Source organism: Saccopteryx leptura, chromosome 3 (genome assembly GCF_036850995.1).
Source record: "Saccopteryx leptura isolate mSacLep1 chromosome 3, mSacLep1_pri_phased_curated, whole genome shotgun sequence".
NCBI lineage: Eukaryota > Metazoa > Chordata > Mammalia > Chiroptera > Emballonuridae > Saccopteryx > Saccopteryx leptura.
Genome location: NC_089505.1, coordinates 336,700,025 through 336,721,675, shown reverse-complemented (window position 1 = coordinate 336,721,675; position 21,651 = coordinate 336,700,025). Strand labels below are relative to the sequence as shown.

Below are 21,651 nucleotides of genomic sequence, written 5' to 3'. Positions count from 1 at the left end.
TTCTTTCCCTTTATTTTAGATTTTATTTATTGATGTTAGAGAGAAGAGAGAGAAAGGCAGAGGGAAGGAGGAACAGGAAACATCAACTCGCAGTTGCTTCTCCTATGAGCCTTGACAGGGCAAGCCAGGGGTCTTGAACTGACGACCTCAGCATTCCAGGTTGACGCCTTATTCACTGCGCTACCACAGGTCAGGCCACACGACTTTCAAAAATACTTCCTTAAACTCACCACACTAAACTGCCCCAATTAGAATATAAGGATAAGCACTCCTCTCCAGATTTAGGGATGAAAGTGTTTGTAAAATAAGGAATGTTTATGAATGTTGTAAAAGCAGAAGGGATGTAGGTAGGCAACAGGGCCTTACTGTTATGGGTGATGCGAGTTAGAAAATTATCTTTAAAAATATTACTACTAGAAATCTGTATACCTCACAAAGCTGGGATGGCTGGAACCTCGAATAAATTCTATAAATTCATAATCATGAAAATAAGGTACCTCTCATAAGGTCACAGTATGCTTTCTTTGTACTTTTTACGTATAGCATGAGCAAGTGATTCCCGATAGCTTCAGAAAAGATATGTTGCATGCAAAATAACCACAGAGTAAAAGTCCAGTATGAGCAAACCATTACATGTCCTTGGCTCGATTCTGCGGCTGCTATTTGCATAATTGGTAAATTGCGTGCAGGAACAGCCACAGAACAGTCTTCTGTAACTCGTGTTTATCTAAGTTCTCTCTCTTAATGACTTTTTGAGAAAAAGTCTATGTTGAAATAAAATACAGGAAAAGATAAAGGTTTTCCAACTTGACTTTCTCATATTTTAACCCTTATTTCTTATCACTTGACAGAGGCTAAGAAGTTGTAAGAGAAGGTGATCTTTCATCACGATGTATTGCTGTTCTTTGGTAGAAACACCATCATCTTCCCCCAGGAGAAGGCCCATAATGAAAAAACTCTCATCAGTGGGGCAACCCATTTGTGATCATAACATTTGCTCAGTTATATACAATGTCTAGTGAACATATGCTGAGCACTGCAATTATTGTGTCTCTCTTGGCACCTCGAACCACTATAGTAACAAGCAAAGCAGGGCACTCCCATATACATAACATACCTGGTACAGAATCCATTCTCCCTGCAGTTCCCCAAGGGCACCGCCACACTCTGCCTAGGGAAGTCGGGTCTCACCACAGCCGGCGTGCTCCAGCCCTGGGAGCCACGGGCGCCTGCGGCAGGAGAAAAGGCCAGCGAGATCTGTTTCTGCAGCTGAGAGGTGTCCGACGCCGACTGACCGATGTCAGGCATCAAGTCCCAGCAAGGAAGGGAGCTGGCGTTCACAGCAGGCTGCTCACCACCTGGGCAGATGCTAAAAGTAGCACTGTCTGGAACATGAAAATCCTGAAAAAAGAAAAGATGATGCCAAGGGAGCACACTTACTGCAGTGATACAGAGACGTTAAGCTTTTCAAGCACAGCTTCTAAGAAACAACCACCAGGTGTTCTTAGGAGGTGGCCAGGTGGGAGGCACGGGCATATTAAAATCCTGTTCCCATGACAAAGCCCTAACGAGGCAATTACCGGTGGTGGGAGCAGGGGCTGCTTTTCTAGGCACAAAGAAACATGACAGAACTGGGTGGTTTAAAAGGTGATGCAAAACTCTCCGTGTCTCCCTGGTACTGCAAAAATCCAGATGCTACAGGGGGAAGAAATGCCACGTGGTAGGGAGGCAGTTTTCTCGGACAGATGTGGCTGAACCGACAGGGAGTGGCACCCTGGGGCAGGGACTTTGAAAGAAGAGATCTGAGGGAGATACAGACGGTGAACTGGGGCTCAGAAGACCAATTTTGGTGAAGGCTCACCTTGCGTGGGGAGGAAACTCCAATTCCAACCCTCAGCTGCAATTCCACCTGGTTTCTGGCTCATTAGTGAGTCTCAGAGGTTTATACTTAAAAAGGATCTTGAGAGTTCTAGTTTTAATTTTTTGTGGAACCTCTATACTGTTTTCCATAGTAGGTGTGCCAATTTCCAATCCCACCAACAGTGCAAGAGAGTAAAAACTAAAATGAATAAACAAAACTAACAGACTCACAGATACAGAGTATCCCCTGATAGTAACTACAGCGTTGGGGGTGGGGGGATGGGCAGGAAGGGGAAGGGGATTAAGAGGTACAGATTCACAAGGCAGTAAGTCATGGGGATGTAAGTTGTAGCGTAGGAAACAGCCAATAGTACAGTGATAGCTTCGTATGATGATAGAGGGTTCTAGACTTCTCACGGTCATCACTTTATAAGATATATGAATGCCAACTCTATATTGTACACCTGAAAAGTAATATAGCAATGCATGCCAACTATAATTAAAAAGAGTTTTATATTTAGAATAAAAACATTTTTTAAAAGGACTTTGAGAGTAAATTTATTTGAGCCTCCTCTTTCACAGCAAAGAAAGCTGCTCTCCTAGGAGCCGCTGACTTGTCCAAAATCACAGAACTAGTGAGGAGCAAAGCCCCGGCAGAGGCCAGGCCCCCTGCTTGCTGCTTTCTCCCTGTCCAACACCCTCCCTGAGATGCGAGGGATTAACGGGTCTCAAAGAAGCTCCTAGCCTGACTGAGGCTGGGTCAGGGCTGCTGGGAGGAATGCGGGCCTTCCCTCCTCTCCGGAGGCCCAGACAGACGGGCAGTTCCCTGGGAGGCTGCTGCTGCTGCGCTCTCATTCCCCGAACACCTAGCCTTCTAATGAATGTTATCTCACTTAATTTTCACAAAAACCCTGCCAGTCACATGAAGTTATTGGCCATTTTCCAGTGAGGAAATGTCAGTGTGGAAAGCCCGGACCTCATGTTTCAGGAAGCCCCTGGGAAGGGCGAGGCAGAACCTTCAGGACGGAGGCAAATTCTCCTTCGGAAGCCGCTCCTACAGTGCCAGCATTGCTCCTGTTTTCCAGCTGCAGACTTCTACTTACCTCTTTATTTTAACAACACTTCAATGAACCCAGATAAAAATGTATTATTCTGACATTTTTGTAAATATTGCAATGCTCTGTAAACTTAGAAGAATAAGACTTTCATCCTATTTTATTTTTCTAACCCAATTTTTAGAGTTGAAAGTAAGGGATAACAGAAAATGCAGACAGAGGTAAAGATAGTATTTTTCTGTATGATAGTTTCAATAACAAAACAATAGCATACCACTTAGAATGTTATTTTTAAATTCTTTTAAAATATCTCCCTTCTCTCTAAATATAACAATACTAATTGTATAAAGAACTGAATCAGGCCCTGTCCGGTGGGCTCAGGGGTAGAGCGTCGGCCTAGCATGTGGATGTCCCGGGTTCGATTCCTGGACAGGGCACACAGGAGAGGCGGCCATCTGCTTCTCCACCCTATCTCTCCCCTCTCTTCCGCTCCTACAGCCATGGTTCAACTGGTTCGAGTGCATCTGCCCTGGCACTGAGGATGGCTCCATGGGGCCTCCCCTCAGGCATTAAATATAGTTCCTGGTGAGCATGGCCCCAGATGGTCAGAGCATCAGCCCCAGACAGGGGTTGCCGGGTGAATCCCGGTCAGGGCACACTCAGGAGTCTGTCTATCTCTCCTTCTCTCACTTGGAAAAGAAGAAAAAAAAAGAACAAGAAAAAAGAACTGATTCAAAAATCCTTATTGGATTTATTTTCCACATACCCTGCCATGGAGATGTTAACATAGATTTCCACGTTTACTCTCCTTGTGGACATGGAGCTCAGTGCTCCCAGATCCGGGGGTCAGGTGGGGCCCAGCCTTTGCCCACACAGCTCTTCCAGGCTCCGTGCGGCTGCCTGCAAGGCAGATGTTCTCTCCCTGTGACTGGGAGCCGGCACAGGAGCACTTCCCCGTGGAGGGGCCCGGCTTAGTGGGGTGCTAGGAGAGTGTGCGCAGCTTCCTAGCAGATGGGGTGCAGGCAGCGCGAAGCCGGCTGTGTGTCAGGATGTTTCTGCTTGTTATTTACCTTGGAAGCACTGACCATGGTTTTAATTATGGCAAAAATAAATGCATTTCTTTTTACCTAAATTCAGGGTTAGCTTTTATATGTTCTAGGTTAAAAAAAGTAGATCCCATTGTGACTTATTGAAACTTAAGACAATCATGTTACTTACCTCCTTTCCGGAATGGGGCTTGCAGATGGATAACTGTGGCTTATAAAATAGTTGATACGGTGTGTTATTTACTATTGTAGTCTTGTCTTCGATTTGAATAATTTGTATGCCCTGCTGTACCATGGAGGAGATGCAGAATTGGCATAACTGCAAGACAATTGAGGAAGAGTAAATCTGAACATTGTATAAGACATATAAAAATCTCGATTGATTTTAAAAGGTAATTTTAACTATGGGTTTTCCCAGGACAGTACCAATTTCCCTTTTGTCCCTTTTCAGTTTCAAAAATGTCCAGGCCCCTATTTACTCTACAACAGGGTACTTTAACAAACCAGCTAGTTACTTTTGCTGCTGTGTAGGAACTGATATAGACTTGTTTTCAAGTTATTTAACCAATTCCCTCAAAAAATATTTATTTACAAAGCACTTATATGTAAACAGATGCCATTCATTTTTTCCTTTTTCTCTAAGTGAGAAGAGAGGAGATAGAGAGACAGATTCCCACATGCGCCCTCATTGGGAACCACCCAGCAACCCATCTGGGGCCAATGCTCAAATAAACCTAGCCATTTTTAGTGCCTGAGGCTAATGTGCTTGGACCAACCGAGCTATCCTCAGAGCCTAGGGACACACTTGAACTATTTGAGCTACTGGCTGCGAGAGGGGAAGAGAGAGAGAAGCAGATGGTCGATTATCTGTGTGTCCTGACTGGGAATCGAACCTAGGACGTCCACAGACCAGGTCGACGCTCTATCCACTGAGTCAACTGGCTAGAGCCCATATTTTTCAACATAAATAATTTAATTAAATATTCCTCCCCTTCTTTCTCATGCCTATGATAGCAGGTACCTTACTGAATGGACCAAGGGGTGTTCTGACAACTTTAATGATGATGATGATCACAAAGAAAACATAATGAATGACCCTCATATACTGTCTTCTTGTGGTCTACCTGTTTTAAGTACTTCCTACATATTAACTCACAAGATCCTCGCAACACCCCTATGGGGTAGCTACTATTACCCCCATTTTACAGAAGAGAAAATGAGGCACAATAGGGTTAAGTAACTTGGCAAAGGTTACAAATTTAAAGAGAGTCTAGGCCCTGGCCAGAGGCTCAGTGGATAGAACATTGGTCTGGCATGCAGACGTCCCAGGTTTGATTCCCAGTCAAGGCACATATTGGAAGTGACCATCAGCTTCACTCCCTCTCCTCACCCCCTCCTGCAGCCAGTGGTTCAACTAGTTTGAGCATGGCCTTGGGCACTGAGGATGGTTGATCCAAGCACATCAGCCTCAGGCACTAAAAATAGCTCGGTACTAGAGCATCAGCCCTAGACATGGTTGCCAGGTGAATCCCAGTCAAGGTGCATGCGGGAGTCTGCCTCACTATCTCCCCTCCTCTCACCTAATAAACAAACAAACAAACAAATAAATAAAGAGGGTCAATTTGGGTTGGCAACCCTGCTATCTGGTTGCATGGTGCTGCTCTTAATCACTACAGGTGTCATCTTACTACCTTACCATGTTATATGCAGAACTGATACTCAGAGAAAATCTTACTTGCCTAAAGATACCCATCTAGCAAGTGGTATTATCAGGACAGCAGTTCTCAAAGTGTGGTCTAGGGCCCTGTTGGGGGGGATATCTTTGAGATCTTTTTAGGGGGTTCAAAGGTCAAACTATTTTTATAATACTACTACAATGTTATTTGTCTTTTTCACTCCAATTCTCTCACGAGTGTACAAGTGAAGTTTTCTAGAGGTCACATGATGCTTGATGTCATCACTTTCATGACTAATGGAATGTATGTATATCTTTCTCTTTTAAATTTTTTTGTTTTGACTTCTAATTTGATAAATATCAATAGACATAACCCATGTAAACAAAAAGTTTTGGGAGGCCTTCAATAATTTTAAGGGGTTCTAAAAGTAAAAAGTTTGAGAATCACTGCTAAAGAACATTGAGAGATAGACATATATAATAATATATTTTCCAACAGTTCACTCATTGATTCATTCATTTATCCACAAACATTTATTCAGCAGTTGCTGTGGCTACATTGTGAGGTGCTGGAGATATTGGGTGTTTGGCTGTATATCATAACAGTTTCCCCAGGTTTTGATGGTAGTTCTCAACTTACAACTCTTCAACTTTGGGTGATTCACGCTTACAGCTCTTCGCCATTCACACCCATGTCACAGTATTCTGGCCGGTGGAGCATAAACATGTGCGGCCCAGACAACTCTGAGGAAATGGATACCAGCCTCGAACTCTGAAGAAAGACCTACTTCTTTGTGTCAGAGAAATTTATTTTTAAAAAGTCACCAACTGACCCTAACTTTTCTCAAGAGGCTCTTCAAAGATGCCCGTCAAAATCTAACGTCTCCCTACAGAAAGGTCATTCTGAATTATACCACTCTGATGAGGTATCCCTTCTTTGTCTGATTTGGGACAGCTAAAATAATGAAGATATTATTAAGTACAGTATGAGACCTCTAAATGGTACAATATGATAGTGTACTTTCATACATAGTTTAATGTGATTCATTACTGTATTATTCAGCTTAATTGGTTTTCATAGACTTGTGCTGAAAGCACACAGTTGTATTTAATTATAACCGATTAAGTATGTTTTTTTGTACTCATATCTTTAAAAACATGGGTACCAGTCCCCTGCTCAAGGATACTGCTCCCTCTTATAACAGTGGTTCTCTGTGAAAACCAGAATGGACCCTTGTCACTTTGCTCAGGAACAGAACCCATCCTTTTACTCAGTGCTCAGAACGTCCGCAACTCAACTTCCCTCTAAAAAAAGCCACCTACAATTTGTGGATATTTGAGAGTAAGCTCATTCCCCCCACTTCCAACATATGATAAATCAAGAGACTGCTGAGTGTTCTGAACTAGAGAAGTTATTAGATAAATTATGTGATACAACTTTTATCACTGGTATTAGAAAAAAAACCTTGTAAAACAGAGAGGTCTAAGAAATCATGTGTTTCACCATCATAAATTGTCTAGAATAATAATAGCAAAAGGGTATTACAAAAGAAAAGGGTGGATTCATTTTAAACAGGTCAAAGGGATGGCATGGCATTCCCTGAGCCACAGAGACTGTGATCCTACCTTCTGATGTCCTGGGAATGCACCAAGTCTTATTTCGGCATCAAGAAAGCCTTCTTCGTCCAATGACACAACTTCACCGTTACCTCCATCTTTCCACTTTGGAGATGTCAGGTTATGAACCAGGTTAATTGCTACTGACTTGTGCACAGTGTTTGTATTTGCCCAGTATATTCCAATTTGAAAAGCTTCCTGGAAAAATAACGCCTCAATTATAAAATATTTTTCTTAACTTTAAGATTTTTACCTCAATCCATAGGAGCTTTTAATATTATATAATAGGTCTAGTTAGGCAACCAAATCCCTTCATGGTTTTTTCTTTTTCTTCTTTCTCTCTCTCTTTCCGTAATGGCAACATACATTTTATTTCAGATCCCACTGTTTTCTTTGATTCACTATGGAATTCACATTTATGGAAGGGGGATAAAACCAAACCCAAACTGTAACTACCCAATAAATACCAAAGGCTTAACACTAAAAGCTTAATTTCATTTGACTAAAGAATAATATGCAACTTTCAGCCCATGTAGGGTCAACATTCCACTTCTATAAGGTAACATCTGATTATCTAAAAAAATGCAATTGAATAAAGATGTTTATGAACTGACGGCCCTCCACCCCCACCCTGCAAAGAACTCTAAAGTTGTTCCCTATCAGAAAAACTTTTTATTTAGGAATTCCTTCTACCTATTTTCTTATAGATCTATGTATGTACCTTTTAAAAATGAGCTAGCCTCATCAAGAAAATTCTCCTGTGATGGGATAGATATAAAATCTTCCTGTGAAATTCTGCCCTGTGATTAGGTTTTCCCCCGTGTTGGCAATGATTCCATGTTGTTACTGTCAACACTGGGTGGGCGTCATGATTATGGACATTCAAACCCACTTATAAAAGAAAAAGCAGCCCTGACAAAAACGGTTGCTCAAAAATCCCCAATTCTTACCCGTCTTGCAGATCTGCAAAAAACACAGAAACATCTAGGGGGTAGGTTATTGGAGATTATGGTTCTACGTCCTTAACATGCCCAGAGTAGGCCAATTCTAATGCTTGTCAAATATCCCATACATGATGGAAATGAGAATGTAACTAGTACAAGTTATCAAATTTAATGATAACTCAAACATGAATACTGCTGATGGGCCAAAAAGGACATCTGAAATGTCTTTGAATTTCAAAGAACATTCCATACCCCTTACATATGCATCTAAGAGGACAGTTTCCCACAACTGACTTGTTCTGTTATGAACATAAATGCAACCTCAGAATAAAAGCTAGCTGTTGAAAGAAAAGAATTCATATTAGTTAAAAAAAAGTTATAGTACCTGAAAATTAGGAGGGATAATAATTTTGCCAGCAGGAACCTGTAGAACAATCTTCTCTCCTTCAAAGAGCCAGAGGTCCCACTTGGATTGATTGATAAGCAGGGCCCAGGGTAGAAGTTCTATCAACAAGGTTCTAACATATGGCTTCCAGACTGACAGCTTCACTTGCATTGGGCTATCCCACTGACTCAGCTGTTCGTTCCTGTTCCAAATACCACATCCAAGAGACTCAGTGAAATATAATGACTTCAGTATTCCTGAAATATGTTTAAGGATTCCAGACACACGGTGCTCCTGTATGACACCTCTTCCTACCACAATCATCCAATGCTGGATTTGCATCCAGGAGAAAGTGACTTTTCATGCAATTACATTCCAGATCATGAGTAAAGTAATCTATAAAATACATCTACTTGATGATAAAAAGGCAGAATCTGACAGCTACATGAAAATATCTTCTTTTTTTAAAAAATAATAACACTTTTTTTAAAAATCTAACATTGTTGTGAATGGTCATTTACTATTTAATATTGAGACATGTTTGTGGAAGAAGATTGTTGGAAAGCATTACCTGTCAGAATCCTTTTTGTTATAGGGCCACACGGTTCGAAGGGACTTTTCCGGTCCATAGAATTCATCCAGGATCTGATTAACGGAACCTCCAGGGTGTATCTTAGTGGCTATTTGCTTAATGAGGGATGTTGAGATGGGAACAGCACAATGGGAAGGGTCATCTTCTTCTCTAAGAAACAGAAAGAAAAAAACAAGAATATCAGATTTCTACAGTGCTCTACAATTTACTGAAAGAAATCTAACAACAAATGTAGTCTATATAGTCCAATATTTCTTTGTGAGATTGCATCAATTTTTTGATCCTGGATGCCTCCCCTCCAACCATGCTTGGGTGAGATCTCTATTCATCTCTTCATCTATGAGAGAAATAATGGGCCAATTAAATTTTTTGATGAATCCTCTTGTTTGTTTCTAAGCTTAATGAAATAGGCTGAATTGTATTTAAAGCTAAAGTAGAGAATATAAGAACACTAGGCAGAGTAATTTTAAAATAACATTCTCATAAGAAATCATACAAAACACTCCTCTCTTCCCCTTCGCTCTTGACAGTACAAGGTAATTTTATATTGAATTTCGCTTAGGAAAATGTAAGGATTTTTCCAGTACCTTGCTTGAAATGTTAGGTGATGGACAAGGTCAGGTTCTATGTTTTGCAGTGGTTTTTCTTGCCCTCTTCCTGGAATAATTTGTGTTTCGCTCAATCCCAGACTCCTTTTCTCCAAATGTATGATAATGGGGTCTGGAAGATGACTCCTCATGATAAAAAGAGGGCTGAACACTATCTGTAAAAATAAAAGGACAGAAGAATTTTCATATTTGCTTTGTTGCAGTATTCCAGCTGTTTGATGCTGAAACAAACTTGTAATAAATCTCTTCCCTGGGTCACTCTGACCTTAATTTATTTCAGAACAGAAGAGGTCAGAGTCATATACCATATTTTAGGGTTGGAAAGCACTCACCATTCGTTGTTGCACTTGAGAGTTGGGTTCCAAAGTCAAAACTGTGCACCAGACATAAATAATGGAACTGTTTGAAGATGGCACCTGCACATGAGATAGGAAGGGGTCCTATTAAATCCTGATTTACCAATTAATCAAAATAAGGCACAGATATAACATTGGTTTGAAGGATTAAAAAGTTTGAAGTTATAGAAAAAAGTCATAAAAAAAGTAAACTAAGCAAAAACAGACTTCATTATGGGACATAGTGACTGTGCAGTGAGTTAACGAGGCCAGTTCTTCCCACAGAGACGAAGGGACTCGTGTGAGGAGAGAATGATAGAGGCTAAGTGGGGAAGGCAAGTGATGATGGTGGAGACTGAAGGGAGATAAAGAAGTAATGGATCATCACAAAGATTCTTAAGTGGGAGGACGCCCTTTACCCCCCTCCTACAATGCCCTGTACATCAGAATCTCTTTTAAGATGCGAGTCGCCTCCATCTGGGAGGGGCAGCATCCTGGCTCTAAGACTGTTGACGCAGATACAAATGCGCTGTCCTGCGCTGGGGAGGAAACAGTTTGGGAAGTAATAGTCAAAGCCTCTTTATATTATTTCAGATCTCTCCTCTTTTAAATATATCACATTTTAATAGAAAGTGCTGTACTGAATAAAGGACAAAATGAGAAAATTTTATCTTTAATCATTTTATATGTTTCAATTATAGTTGACCCAAAATGTAGTAGTTTCAGGTGTGCACCTTTCGTGATTAGACATCATATAACTTACTAAGTGATCAACCGATAAATCTCATACTCAACTGGCACCATACATAGTTATTACAATATTATTGACTGTCTCTCCTATGCTGTGCTTTACATCCATGTGACTATTCTGTAACAAGCAATTTGTACTTCTTAATCTCTTGACCTTTTCTTCCCATCAGAAATTTTTAATTGAAAGCTGCCCTGTTCCAGATGTGCACTTCTCATACCTGAATGACAACACTGTACTCAGGAGCCTTGGTCTCCAGGCACACGTCTCTTGACCAATCCTCATCTCCTTTGGCCTTCACACACAACTCCGTCAGCTCACTGTTTTCCAGAATGTACGAAGGCAACTTCTGCCTGGCTGTGAGGCAGTCAAAATGTTCTCGAACCACAGCTTGTCCATCTTGACCAATGTAATGCTGAACGACTTTTAGCTCTATGCTTTGAGCTAAGTAACTACAAATGATCTGTCTTCCACAGATGATAATCTAAAAGATAATGAATAAATAAGGCCTCATCAATTCAGATTTCATGAATTGAAAATATGTAATCATTCAGAGAGAGTAACCTGTGATCATTTCAATGAAAAAAATATGAAGTCATTAGCTTGTTGAGAGACTACAACTTTTTATCCAGCTAGGAGCATAGTTCATAGCAGGCATTAAGAAGTATTTCTTAAATTGGTTGAAATTGAAAAGACAATGCAAAATTTATCCTTAGAAAATGAATGCTTTTATTAATAGAAAGCAAATCCTTCTGTAATATGAATACTTACCATGACGGGGAAATAGGACTCTCCCATCTGAATTTCCCTATCTGTAATATGTTTTCAGATTATAAAATAATAACTAATATAGATATTGTACACTTCCAGGTCTAAGCATGTGAGGATTAATTTTATGTGCCACCTTAAATGGGCCAGAGTGTACACAGATATCTGGTCAAACGTTATTCTGCGTGTGCACGTGAGGGTGTTTCTGATGAGAGGAACGTGAGTGGCAGACTAAGGGAAGCAGATTGCCCTCCCAAGGTGAGTGGGCCTCAGGCTAACAAATGAAAATCTGAGAAGAAAAGGCTGAGGAAAGGGAACCCCTCCTGCCTGACTGTCTGAGCTGGACATTGGTCTTTCTTCAGCCTCTGGACACAGACTGAACCACCATCTTGGGTCTCTAGTCTGCTGGCTTGAGGCCTGGAACTACATGTCGGCTCTTCGGCGTCTCCCACTTGCAGACCTCAGCTCTGGGGCCTGCCCGACTGACCTTCATGATCATGTGAGCCAATGTGTCCTACATCTTTCCCTCCCTCCCCTTTGTGCATACAAAAGACATGTGTATAAATATAAATATCTGTGTGTGCACACATATACCTTTTGGTTCTGTTTCTTTGAAGAACCCTGACTACTCTTTTCATCTTACAGCAACCTTACAAAATAGGTGCTACTATGACGCCTCTTCTTAACAAGAAGAAAGTGGAGGCAGAGAGGTGGAATAACTGCCCAACATTACCCAGACTGGCACAGAGTCTGTGTTGCCAGTCATCCGGATAGTCCATCTCTCATAAAATTAATACCTACTAATTAAGAAAACTTATAAAGGCCCTGGCCGGTTGGCTCAGCGGTAGAGTATCAGCCTGGCGTGCGGGGAACCCGGGTTCGATTCCCGGCCAGGGCACATAGGAGAAGCGCCCATTTGCTTCTCCACCCCCCCCCCTTCCTCTCTGTCTCTCTCTTCCCCTCCCGCAGCGAGGCTCCATTGGAGCAAAGCCCGGGCACTGGGGATGGCTCCTTGGCCTCTGCCCCAGGCGCTAGAGTGGCTCTGGTCGCAGCAGAGCGACTCCCCGGAGGGGCAGAGCATCGCCCCCCCGGTGGGCAGAGCATCGTGCCGGGTGGATCCCAGTTGGGTGCATGCGGGAGTCTGTCTGTCTCTCCCCGTTTCCAGCTTCAGAAAAATACAAAAAATACAAAAAAAAAAGAAAACTTATAAACTTTAAAAAGAGAATAAAGGCTGTCCATCATAGTGTAAATGTGGCAGACACCACTGGTTTTGCTAAATAGCTGGTCCCTCCTCCCTTGCTGTGAAGAACCCTGATTAGATTTAGGTCTCAAAAAACAGCAAAATACTCAGGGAAGGTGAACATCTCCTATGGTCCCTGACATTGTATTGTACTTGGTCTAAACTAATCCTGTTAATCGCTTTTGGCTAACAATATGAAAAGATTGCTAAAAGGCTCTGGACAAGATTTTACTTGATAATAAGGGAAACAATTTGAGAAGAGAAAGCCCTCTTTCATTCCTGTCACGGAAGACGTTAAAAGAGGACACACATGTCCCTTTGCAGCCATCTTGAAACCAGGAAGGCAGGCCCAAGGGGACGGAGGAGACGCCCAAGCAGCACTGAGTTGCTAACTGACCACCACTGAACCTGCTTTCTTCCTTCTTCTTGTGTGAGACAATAAATCTCAAACAGGAACAATAGTATCTGCCTCGTTAACTTGTTATGAAGATTAAAAAGCCTATTTTGTAACTTTAAGCTGAAAACATCCTGAGATATTTTCCCACGTCATTAAGATTATTTTGTAACCTTCATTTTTAATAAACTATTATTTACACAAACATGAATAACTATTTACGAACTATTATTTTTTACCCCAAAGTTGCTGAATAGTACTGATATAAGAAAAACTGTCACTGTTGTTTTAACTTGCATTATTTGAATAGTGAGGCGTAGTATTTTATTAAGTATTTATTTTTCAACTATTTATTCATTTGAATTTTTTTTAGAAGGAATACATCTATAAAAACCAAGCTGTGCTTAACTTTTAGATTTCCCTTAGATACTCTGGCCATTGTAAATTTTTTTTTAAACGATTTTTCCACAATAGCAAACATTACACTCAACTGAACCATGAGTGCTCGACTGGGAGGCAAGCTTTCCTTCAGCATGTGCTAGGGGTTACTGGACACTTACGATGAAGAACTCTTAGGACACCACTGCATCACCTCACTTTAGAAGACATCCGAAAGCCCTGTTCTTCCTCTGGATGTGCCCAAGCCCCGCAATGTGTGCACACTGCTTCTGCTTCAGAACCTCTGGGCCCCATGAGATGTTGGAGAGAATTTTGCTGTCTCTCACAGAAACCACAGAATTTCTGCAACCATCTGGGACTCTCTTTGTTTAAAGACAGAGATCATCCTGGTGGGTTTTAGAGTTTCATTTTCAACTAAAAAGCCTGTTACATAGGCTTTCAAATTTGATAAAAAGGAAAACTTTAAAAGTGGCCAGAAGAGAGGACTACTGAGATGAAGGGAAGTCAAAGATGGCTACTCCTCCAGTGGCGCTCTGCGCGGCGGCTCCCACGCAGGGCCCCGTCTGCTTTTCTTCAAAGTGGCAACACTTACAATGCCTTTATTTTGAAAATTATGGTTAGAATTTCAAGATTAATTTATCAATTGAAGACAGCTACTTAATTTTTTTTTAATGTAGGGTTTCTCTTTAATACACATTTCCAGGTTTCACACCAATTCCTCTCTTTCCCCAAAGCCACAGAGATGTGTACTAGAGATTCCACATATGACTTCACTTAGCAGGTTGCAGAACTCGTATTAGATCAGTGCCAAGAAGAAGAGTGATATTAAAGAATAACTCCAGAGCACCAGATGCACTGGAAAATGATATCTTAACCGTGATTAAAAATGTATGTACAAAGATACAAATGTAGAGTGGCAAAACTTTCCTCAGTCGGTGGTGGGGGGGAAAACTACGATGTGGGAGCAAATATGTGGACACGAGCAGTTGTATACTGCACGGAGTTCCCAAGAATTTTCCACTCAGTGGGGCAATGAGGGCCATAGGAAAGGCAGGGTACAAACCTAAAGTTGTTGTTCAAACAAGCTTTGGGCAATTTCCGGCTACACAGGGGCATATTAATGTGGTTAAGGTACGTCGGAGTGCTACACAGACTCGTCTCCCCAAATGGGGCCTGGAAGCCAGGCAGCTGTTGTTCACTGCAAATTCCCAGGCCCGGGTGGGATGGAAGGAAAGAAGCCAAGACTCGAGGGAGGCGGGAACCCATGAAGTTCTTCCGGAAGCTTGATTCCTAACTTCCTTCCTAACCCGGCTAATTGAGGAAATCCTGTGTCTCTGATGTACTTCAGAGCGAAGCTGAATGTTAGTTCATCTACCCTGACAATAAAATGTTCAATCCAATTGAAGAAGACATTGTAAATTTTTGCTTGTGTGGAAGGTGGGGGGGGGGGGGGCAAAGGGAGAAAGAGAAAGTGACGATGAGAGGTTAAAAAACACTGACTAGAAAGGGTTTTTACAACTTCGATACAGTTAGTCCATTTGAAGCTGGCACGGTGGTCTGCTGAACCTTTCAGCATCACCCAGGTTCAGTATATAATCCACACTTCATTTGCTTCATTCTAGGTTGAATAAATTGCTGTTTCTGTGTCCCGTTCAGAAATACCCTATTCAAAATATAAATTGTGTATGTGCCCTCCCTGACAGTGGCGATGGAGAGGACTTTCGCAGTTTCCCTGGGAGACGATGACACTCCTCTTTAAAAAGGTAAATGCAACAGGAGAGCTGCTATGTTTCCATTATTGCTCTCCATTAGTCCTTTCCTGTTTGGCTAGATTCTACTTTTTGTATTTTTAATTATAAATGGGGTACAAGCAGAGAAAAGTGTGAGAGGTATCCCCACAGAAAATGTTTATTAACATTCGACTGTATAAATAACATTTGGAAAAATTCTGAAATGTGATTTGGCACCAGATGTCTTAAAATTTGTATATTTGACATTAACAGAGACATTAAATTTGCAATGTTATTTGTTATTTTGTTAGTCCTGACTTAAATCCCTCTTTATGTTAAGAGTAAAAAAAAATGCTAATGCCTTGAAAAACTAAAAAAGTCAGCAGAAGTTTTAGTTTGGGGAAAAATATATATTTAGTTTTAGTTAAGAGATTGGTGCAGGCCCTGGCCGGCTCGGGGGAGAGCGTCGCTGTGGTGCACTGATGCCCCAGGTTCGATTCCCCAGTCAGGGCTCACGGCAGAGGCAATCATCTGCTTCTCCCCGCAGCCCTTCTCTCCCTCTTCCCCTCCCGCAGCCAGTGGCTAGACTGGTTTGAGTGTGGCACCAGGTGCTTAGGATAGCTCTGCATGAGCGCATCCGCCTCACAAGCTAAAAACAGCTCAGCACTTGAGCACTGGCCCTAAATGGGGTTGCCAGGTGGATCCTGGTCGGGGCGCATGTGGGAATCTGCCTCACTATCTCCCCTCCTCTCACCTAAAAAAGAAATAATAATAATAAAAAAGATTAGTGCACCCCTAACAAGTAATTGGTGAGACAATGTGAATTATGGTTAAAGAATAAAATACATCTCTTAAGTCTGGGAATATGCATCAAGTACCACAAAAACATTTATACTCTTTACTCTAGAACTTACATTTTATAGCAAATTATATTAAGGACAGACTCAGGAAATTAGACATCTATTTATACACAAAGATACTTTGTAGTGACAAATTGGAAATAATCTAAAAAATCCAAGAAAAAGAGAATGTTTAAATGTATTTCAATATACAAAAAGGTAAATTATTATGCAACCACTCAAAGGAAAAATTCAGGAATTTTAGATAACATGAGAAGATAAGCATTAACATAATGTCGTTAAATGAAAAAAAGTTGAAAAATTATTATTACAATCAGATTTCAAGTTAACAATATCTGCATAGAAAAAAAATAGAAAAAATATACCAAAGTGGTAATAGTATTTATCTTTGGGTGGTAGATTTATGAGTAATTTTAGTTTTCTTCATTAGACTTTTCTGTGTTTTTATAAATATAAAGTCTACCGGAAAGTTCTGTCCGTTTTTGGAATTAAAACAAAATACAAATTTTTCTTGCTGTCAATAAACATTATTAAATAATATAATTGCTATTATTAATGATTTCTTGCCAGCATGAGGGCAATTTGTATATCCCATTTTTGAAAAATGTTTTATCTTTTGATGCAAAAAATTGAACCAGTGCTTGTTTGATATCTTCTTCAATTTTGAATTTTTGCCCTTCAAAAAATTTTGTAAGGACAAAAACAAGTGATAGTTGGAGGGTGCTAAGTCCGGGGAATATGGTGGATGCGACAGACATGCTTCTGTAGCATTTTTTCCTTGTTGAAATTTGTAAAAATTACAGTGGCGTAAATGAACTTTATCAGTAGCCATGGGTACACTATCGCTTCACACATAAAACTAATGTGAATCAACTTTGTTTTAGTTAATTTGCTACGTCAGTATGTACACATTAAGTGATAAAAATAGAGAGGCAGGCCCTGGCTGGTTGGCTCAGCGGTAGAGCGTCGGCCTGGCGTGCGGGGGACCCGGGTTTGATTCCCGGCCAGGGCACATAGGAGAAGCGTCCATTTGCTTCTCCACCCCCCCCCCCCTCCTTCCTCTCTGTCTCTCTCTTCCCCTCCTGCAGCCAAGGCTCCATTGGAGCAAAGATGGCCCGGGCGCTGGGGATGGCTCCTTGGCCGCTGCCCCAGGCGCTAGAGTGGCTCTGGTCTCGGCAGAGAGACACCCCGGAGGGGCAGAGCATTGCCCCCTGGTGGGTAGAGCTTCGCCTCTGGTGGGCGTGCCCGGTGGATCCCGGTCGGGCGCATGCGGGAGTCTGTCTGACTGTCTCTCCCCGTTTCCAGCTTCAGAAAAATACAAAAAAAAAAAAAAAAAAAAAGGAAAAAAAAAATAGAGAGGCACACATGCGCCAAGTAAACGTGCTTACATTCGAAACTTGTTGTGATAGAAATGGACAGAACTTTCCGGTAGACTTTATACTTTATAATAGTTAACATAAAAGAACAAGAGTGAACTAATATTTACTAGGTGCTTTATTTTATAGAAGGAATATATAGCATAGAAAAATAAAGAAATTTGCCTAAGATCATATAAATAATAAGTGCTAGTTCTGGGAAATTGTTTATAATCAGAAAAAATAAAAGGCAAGTAACATTTGCAAGGTTTTTTTTGTTTTGTTTTTTAAGTGAGAGAGAGACAGACAGTCAAACAGGAAGGGAGAGAGATGAGAAACATCAACTCATAGTTGCGGCACCTTAGTTGTTTATTGACTGCTTTCTCATATGTGCCTTGATCAGAGGGCTCCAACTGAGCCAGTGACCCCTTGCTCAAGGCTAGCGACCTTGGGCTCAAGTCAGAGACCATAGGGTCATGTCTATGATCTCATGCTCAAGTTGGTGACCCTGTGCTCAAGCCAGCAACCTCATGGTTTCAAACTGGGTCCTCAACATCCCAAGCTGATGCTCTGTCCATTGTGCCACTGCCTTGTCAGGCATGTGAGACTTTTTAAAAATGTTATTTATTTAAGTGAGAGGCATGGAGGCAGAGAGAAAGACTCTAACATACACCGCAACCAGGATCTACCTGGCAACCGCCATCTGTGGCTGATACTCTACTCATCTGGTGTTGCTGCTCCACTGCTGGGCAACCAAGCTATTTTAGCACCTAAGGAGAGGCCATGGAGCCATCCTTAGAGCTCTGGGCCACTTTGCTCGAACCATTTGAGCCACAGCTGCAGGAGGGGTGGAGAAGCAGATGGTCGCTTATCCTGAGTACCCTGACTGGGAATCCAACCTGGGACTTCCACATGCTGGGCTGACGCTCTACCACTGAGCCAACCAGACAGGGCCAAAAAAACTTGTATTTTTCATGAGCAACTTTTTTGATTAATGGTATATACTATTGCAATGTGTTATATCGGCTCAGGAACACTATACATATTAATTTATCCCTGAAATTTAATATAATTTCTTAAAAATATGTAATATTCATAAAAAAATGAGGCACTATTATAGTAAAACTAAATAAGTCCAACTGGTGCTACTCGTGCCTAGGAATATTTCATTATTGTAACTGTAATGAGTTTCTTGGGTATGACAGTAGGCCACTGTTGTAAGCACTTTGCATATACAAACTCATTTAATTCTTACTCTAACTTTAGGAAGGACTATTACTATCCCCATTTTACAGATGGGAAAAGTGACTCACAAAGGTTAAATAACTTGCTGAAGATCACACAGCTAGCAAGGGCATGCGCTAATTGCCTATGACATATCAGGAAAACCATTTCTTCATGGAAAGACTCCGCCATTCCACTAATTAGTAAATGGTCTAGCAACCACATGCAAAAGAGTCGAATGAACTGGGGAAGTTTAGACCAGAGCTGTGGTAGTTAAAGTGTGGCCCCTGGACCAGGAGCACCACCTGAGATCTTGTCAGAAATACAAACTACCACATCACATCCAAGATCTACTGAATCCGGGACTATGGGAGTGTGACCCAGAAATCTATGTTTTAACAAGCTGTTCCGAGGACTCAGATAGACTCTTAAAAGTTTGAGAACCACTAGCTTAGAGAGAAGGAAACTAAAGGAAAACATTCTAGCTTCCCTTGTGTTTTTGAAGGGTTGTAATATAGAGGGAAGTTCCTCACAGCCAGTTGTTGTGTGATTGTTCTGTCCACCTTACAAGTTCTGGGAATTGTTAAACCTGGCTGAATGGTGATAATTTTGACTAAAAGTTAGGAAAAAACTTTAATACCTGGAAGCACCTAACAATGGAAAGGGCTGTTGTGTGAGGGGATGAGCCTCTCATCATCTAGAGTATTCAAGTAGGTGCTGAATGACCATTTCTCAGGCACACAGGTGAATGATAAGGTGGATAAGGCATTCTTGGAAGACCATGAGTGACAGAATTAGAAACCACTTTGTATTAATTAGGGAGATTTTTGTGTGTGTGTGTGGCAGAGACAGAGACAGTCAGAGAGAGGGACAGATAAGGACAGACAGGAAAAGAGAGATGAGAAACATCAATTCTTCGTTGTGGTTCCTTAGTTGTTCACTGATTGATTTTTCATATGTGCCTTGCCCAGGGGGTTACAGCAGACGGAATGACCCCTTGCTGGAGCCAGCGACCTTGGGCTCAAGCTGGTGAGCCTTGCTCAAACCCGATGAGCCTGCGCTCAAACTGGTGACCTCGGGGTCTCGAATCTGGGTCCTCCCTGTCCTAGTCCGATGCTCTATCCATTGTGCCACTGCCTGGTCAGGCAATTAGGTAGATATTTGTTGAGAGCATATCCAGGTAAGAGAGTTCTAAGGGCAGCTGGGAATCAGTGACACTTCTTGTTCTTATGGATTTCCAGCTCAAGGATCACACTAATTCCCTCACTGTCTACTTAAAAATGCCTTCCCTTAATCCAAATTCTACATGTTTTCCAAAGCCCAGCTCAAGTCATATCTTCTTAGTGATACTCTAACTTCCCTTCATTCTTACTATTGGTTGCATACATTGTTAGGTTCATATAAATTGCAATGTAAGAACAGAGATTGTGTCACATGCTTTGTGTCTTTCATTTTACCCAGTTCCACTATAGGCAATCAACAAATACTTAGAGACATGATCAGTTGATTGGGAAGACTATTCCATGCTTCTTTTCTGAGACTCCTGTCACAGTTCTCATTTCACTTCTGTTGCCCACAACAATGAGAACACGCAGTCCGGGGCTCTGAGTAGGTGCAGATCAAGGATACACATGGTAGGGGACCTACTGTTCTCGTCTCCAGTTGCTTCCTGCTTACCCCTAGCACACAGCAATGGAGTAGCCCCTGCTGCTCCATATGGAGAGCTCCCTCTTCCTTTCCCAGGGACGGAGTGCTGTTTCTATCATGTCCTCAGCTCACATACGTTCTGGATAGACTGTTACAATCCAGATGCAGATGTGTATGTTAAAACTCTTACGGCAAATCCAGTTATTATGTGTGCACTGAAGCCAGTTTTCAGGTTTTAATACTTCCTTCTTTTCTTTCTACTCTTGTCATATGCTCTGTGCTTGAAAAACATCTTTTAAAAACCACATTTTCACATCTTAAGAACACAAAAAAAGTGTCAGATACTTTTTTCCCTTTGCAGTCTCAGAACTTCAAAAACAGCCAAAAGGAAGTTTTATAAAGTACGTAAAAATATGTGCTGAGAGCTGAGGTTTTATATGCCAAGAGTTAGACTGTAGTGAATTTTTACTGCAGTTCGTATTGACTCCTAGGGAAAGAAGGCCTGCTGGAGACCCAGGCCCCTCTGTCAGGGGAGAGCATCGTCATCGTGACACTTTCTCGCAGAGTACGCTGACATGTATGAGAAGCGACTCCTGGTTATCCACCGTTGGGTCATCCAGAGTCCCCACCACCCTTTGCTTCTTTTCCTTCTCAATAAAGGCCTTTTGGCCATTTCACAGCTCATTAGCACTTCCACCAGAAGGTAGGTGGTGACAGGAAGAGGAGAAACTCAAATCAGTAAATTTTACTGCTCGTTAGCAGCTCTTGTAAAAGACTGGGACAAGGGGTCTGAAGCCATCACCATCATCATCAGGATCATCAAGCATTTACTAAGTGCTCAGGTGCATGGCTATGGTAGGTATGTGGAGGCATACCACCGTGATTCCTTCTGTTGTTACTTTCATTTCTTTAAGGTTCCCTTTTGTTAATTACATCAAATAAGTAATAGCTGTTTGGATCACGAACACAAAGGAACTTACCTGTTTTTGCACTCCACTGAGTTGCTGAACCTTGATGATGAGTGAAGCAGTTCGACCTTTGTACTGAATAGTTCGAATGAAAGTCCCGGCATGGTCCACACTGAAGGGCTCTGACCAACGCCAATTGCCCCAACCTTCAATACAGATGTGCAACAGCTGGAGGGAAAAACAATAATCGTCATAATGCCA

At 41.6% G+C, this 21,651-nt stretch overlaps 1 protein-coding gene across 4 annotated transcripts in view; it reads right to left on the bottom strand.

Annotated features, from left to right (window-relative positions):
* The window catches only part of VPS13B (vacuolar protein sorting 13 homolog B), an 887,459-nt gene that overhangs the window by 46,309 nt on the left and 819,499 nt on the right, over window positions 1-21,651 (bottom strand). For all 4 annotated transcript variants that reach the window (XM_066379210.1, XM_066379212.1, XM_066379209.1 and 1 more), the window contains exons 44-52: window positions 21,463-21,618; window positions 11,086-11,349; window positions 10,115-10,198; window positions 9,762-9,937; window positions 9,154-9,324; window positions 8,583-8,784; window positions 7,263-7,451; window positions 4,134-4,280; window positions 1,118-1,401 (exon numbers count right to left, since the gene is read on the bottom strand). In XM_066379210.1, the coding sequence (XP_066235307.1) occupies window positions 1,118-1,401; window positions 4,134-4,280; window positions 7,263-7,451; window positions 8,583-8,784; window positions 9,154-9,324; window positions 9,762-9,937; window positions 10,115-10,198; window positions 11,086-11,349; window positions 21,463-21,618 (1,673 nt within the window). The remainder of the gene's footprint in view (window positions 1-1,117; window positions 1,402-4,133; window positions 4,281-7,262; window positions 7,452-8,582; window positions 8,785-9,153; window positions 9,325-9,761; window positions 9,938-10,114; window positions 10,199-11,085; window positions 11,350-21,462; window positions 21,619-21,651) is intronic.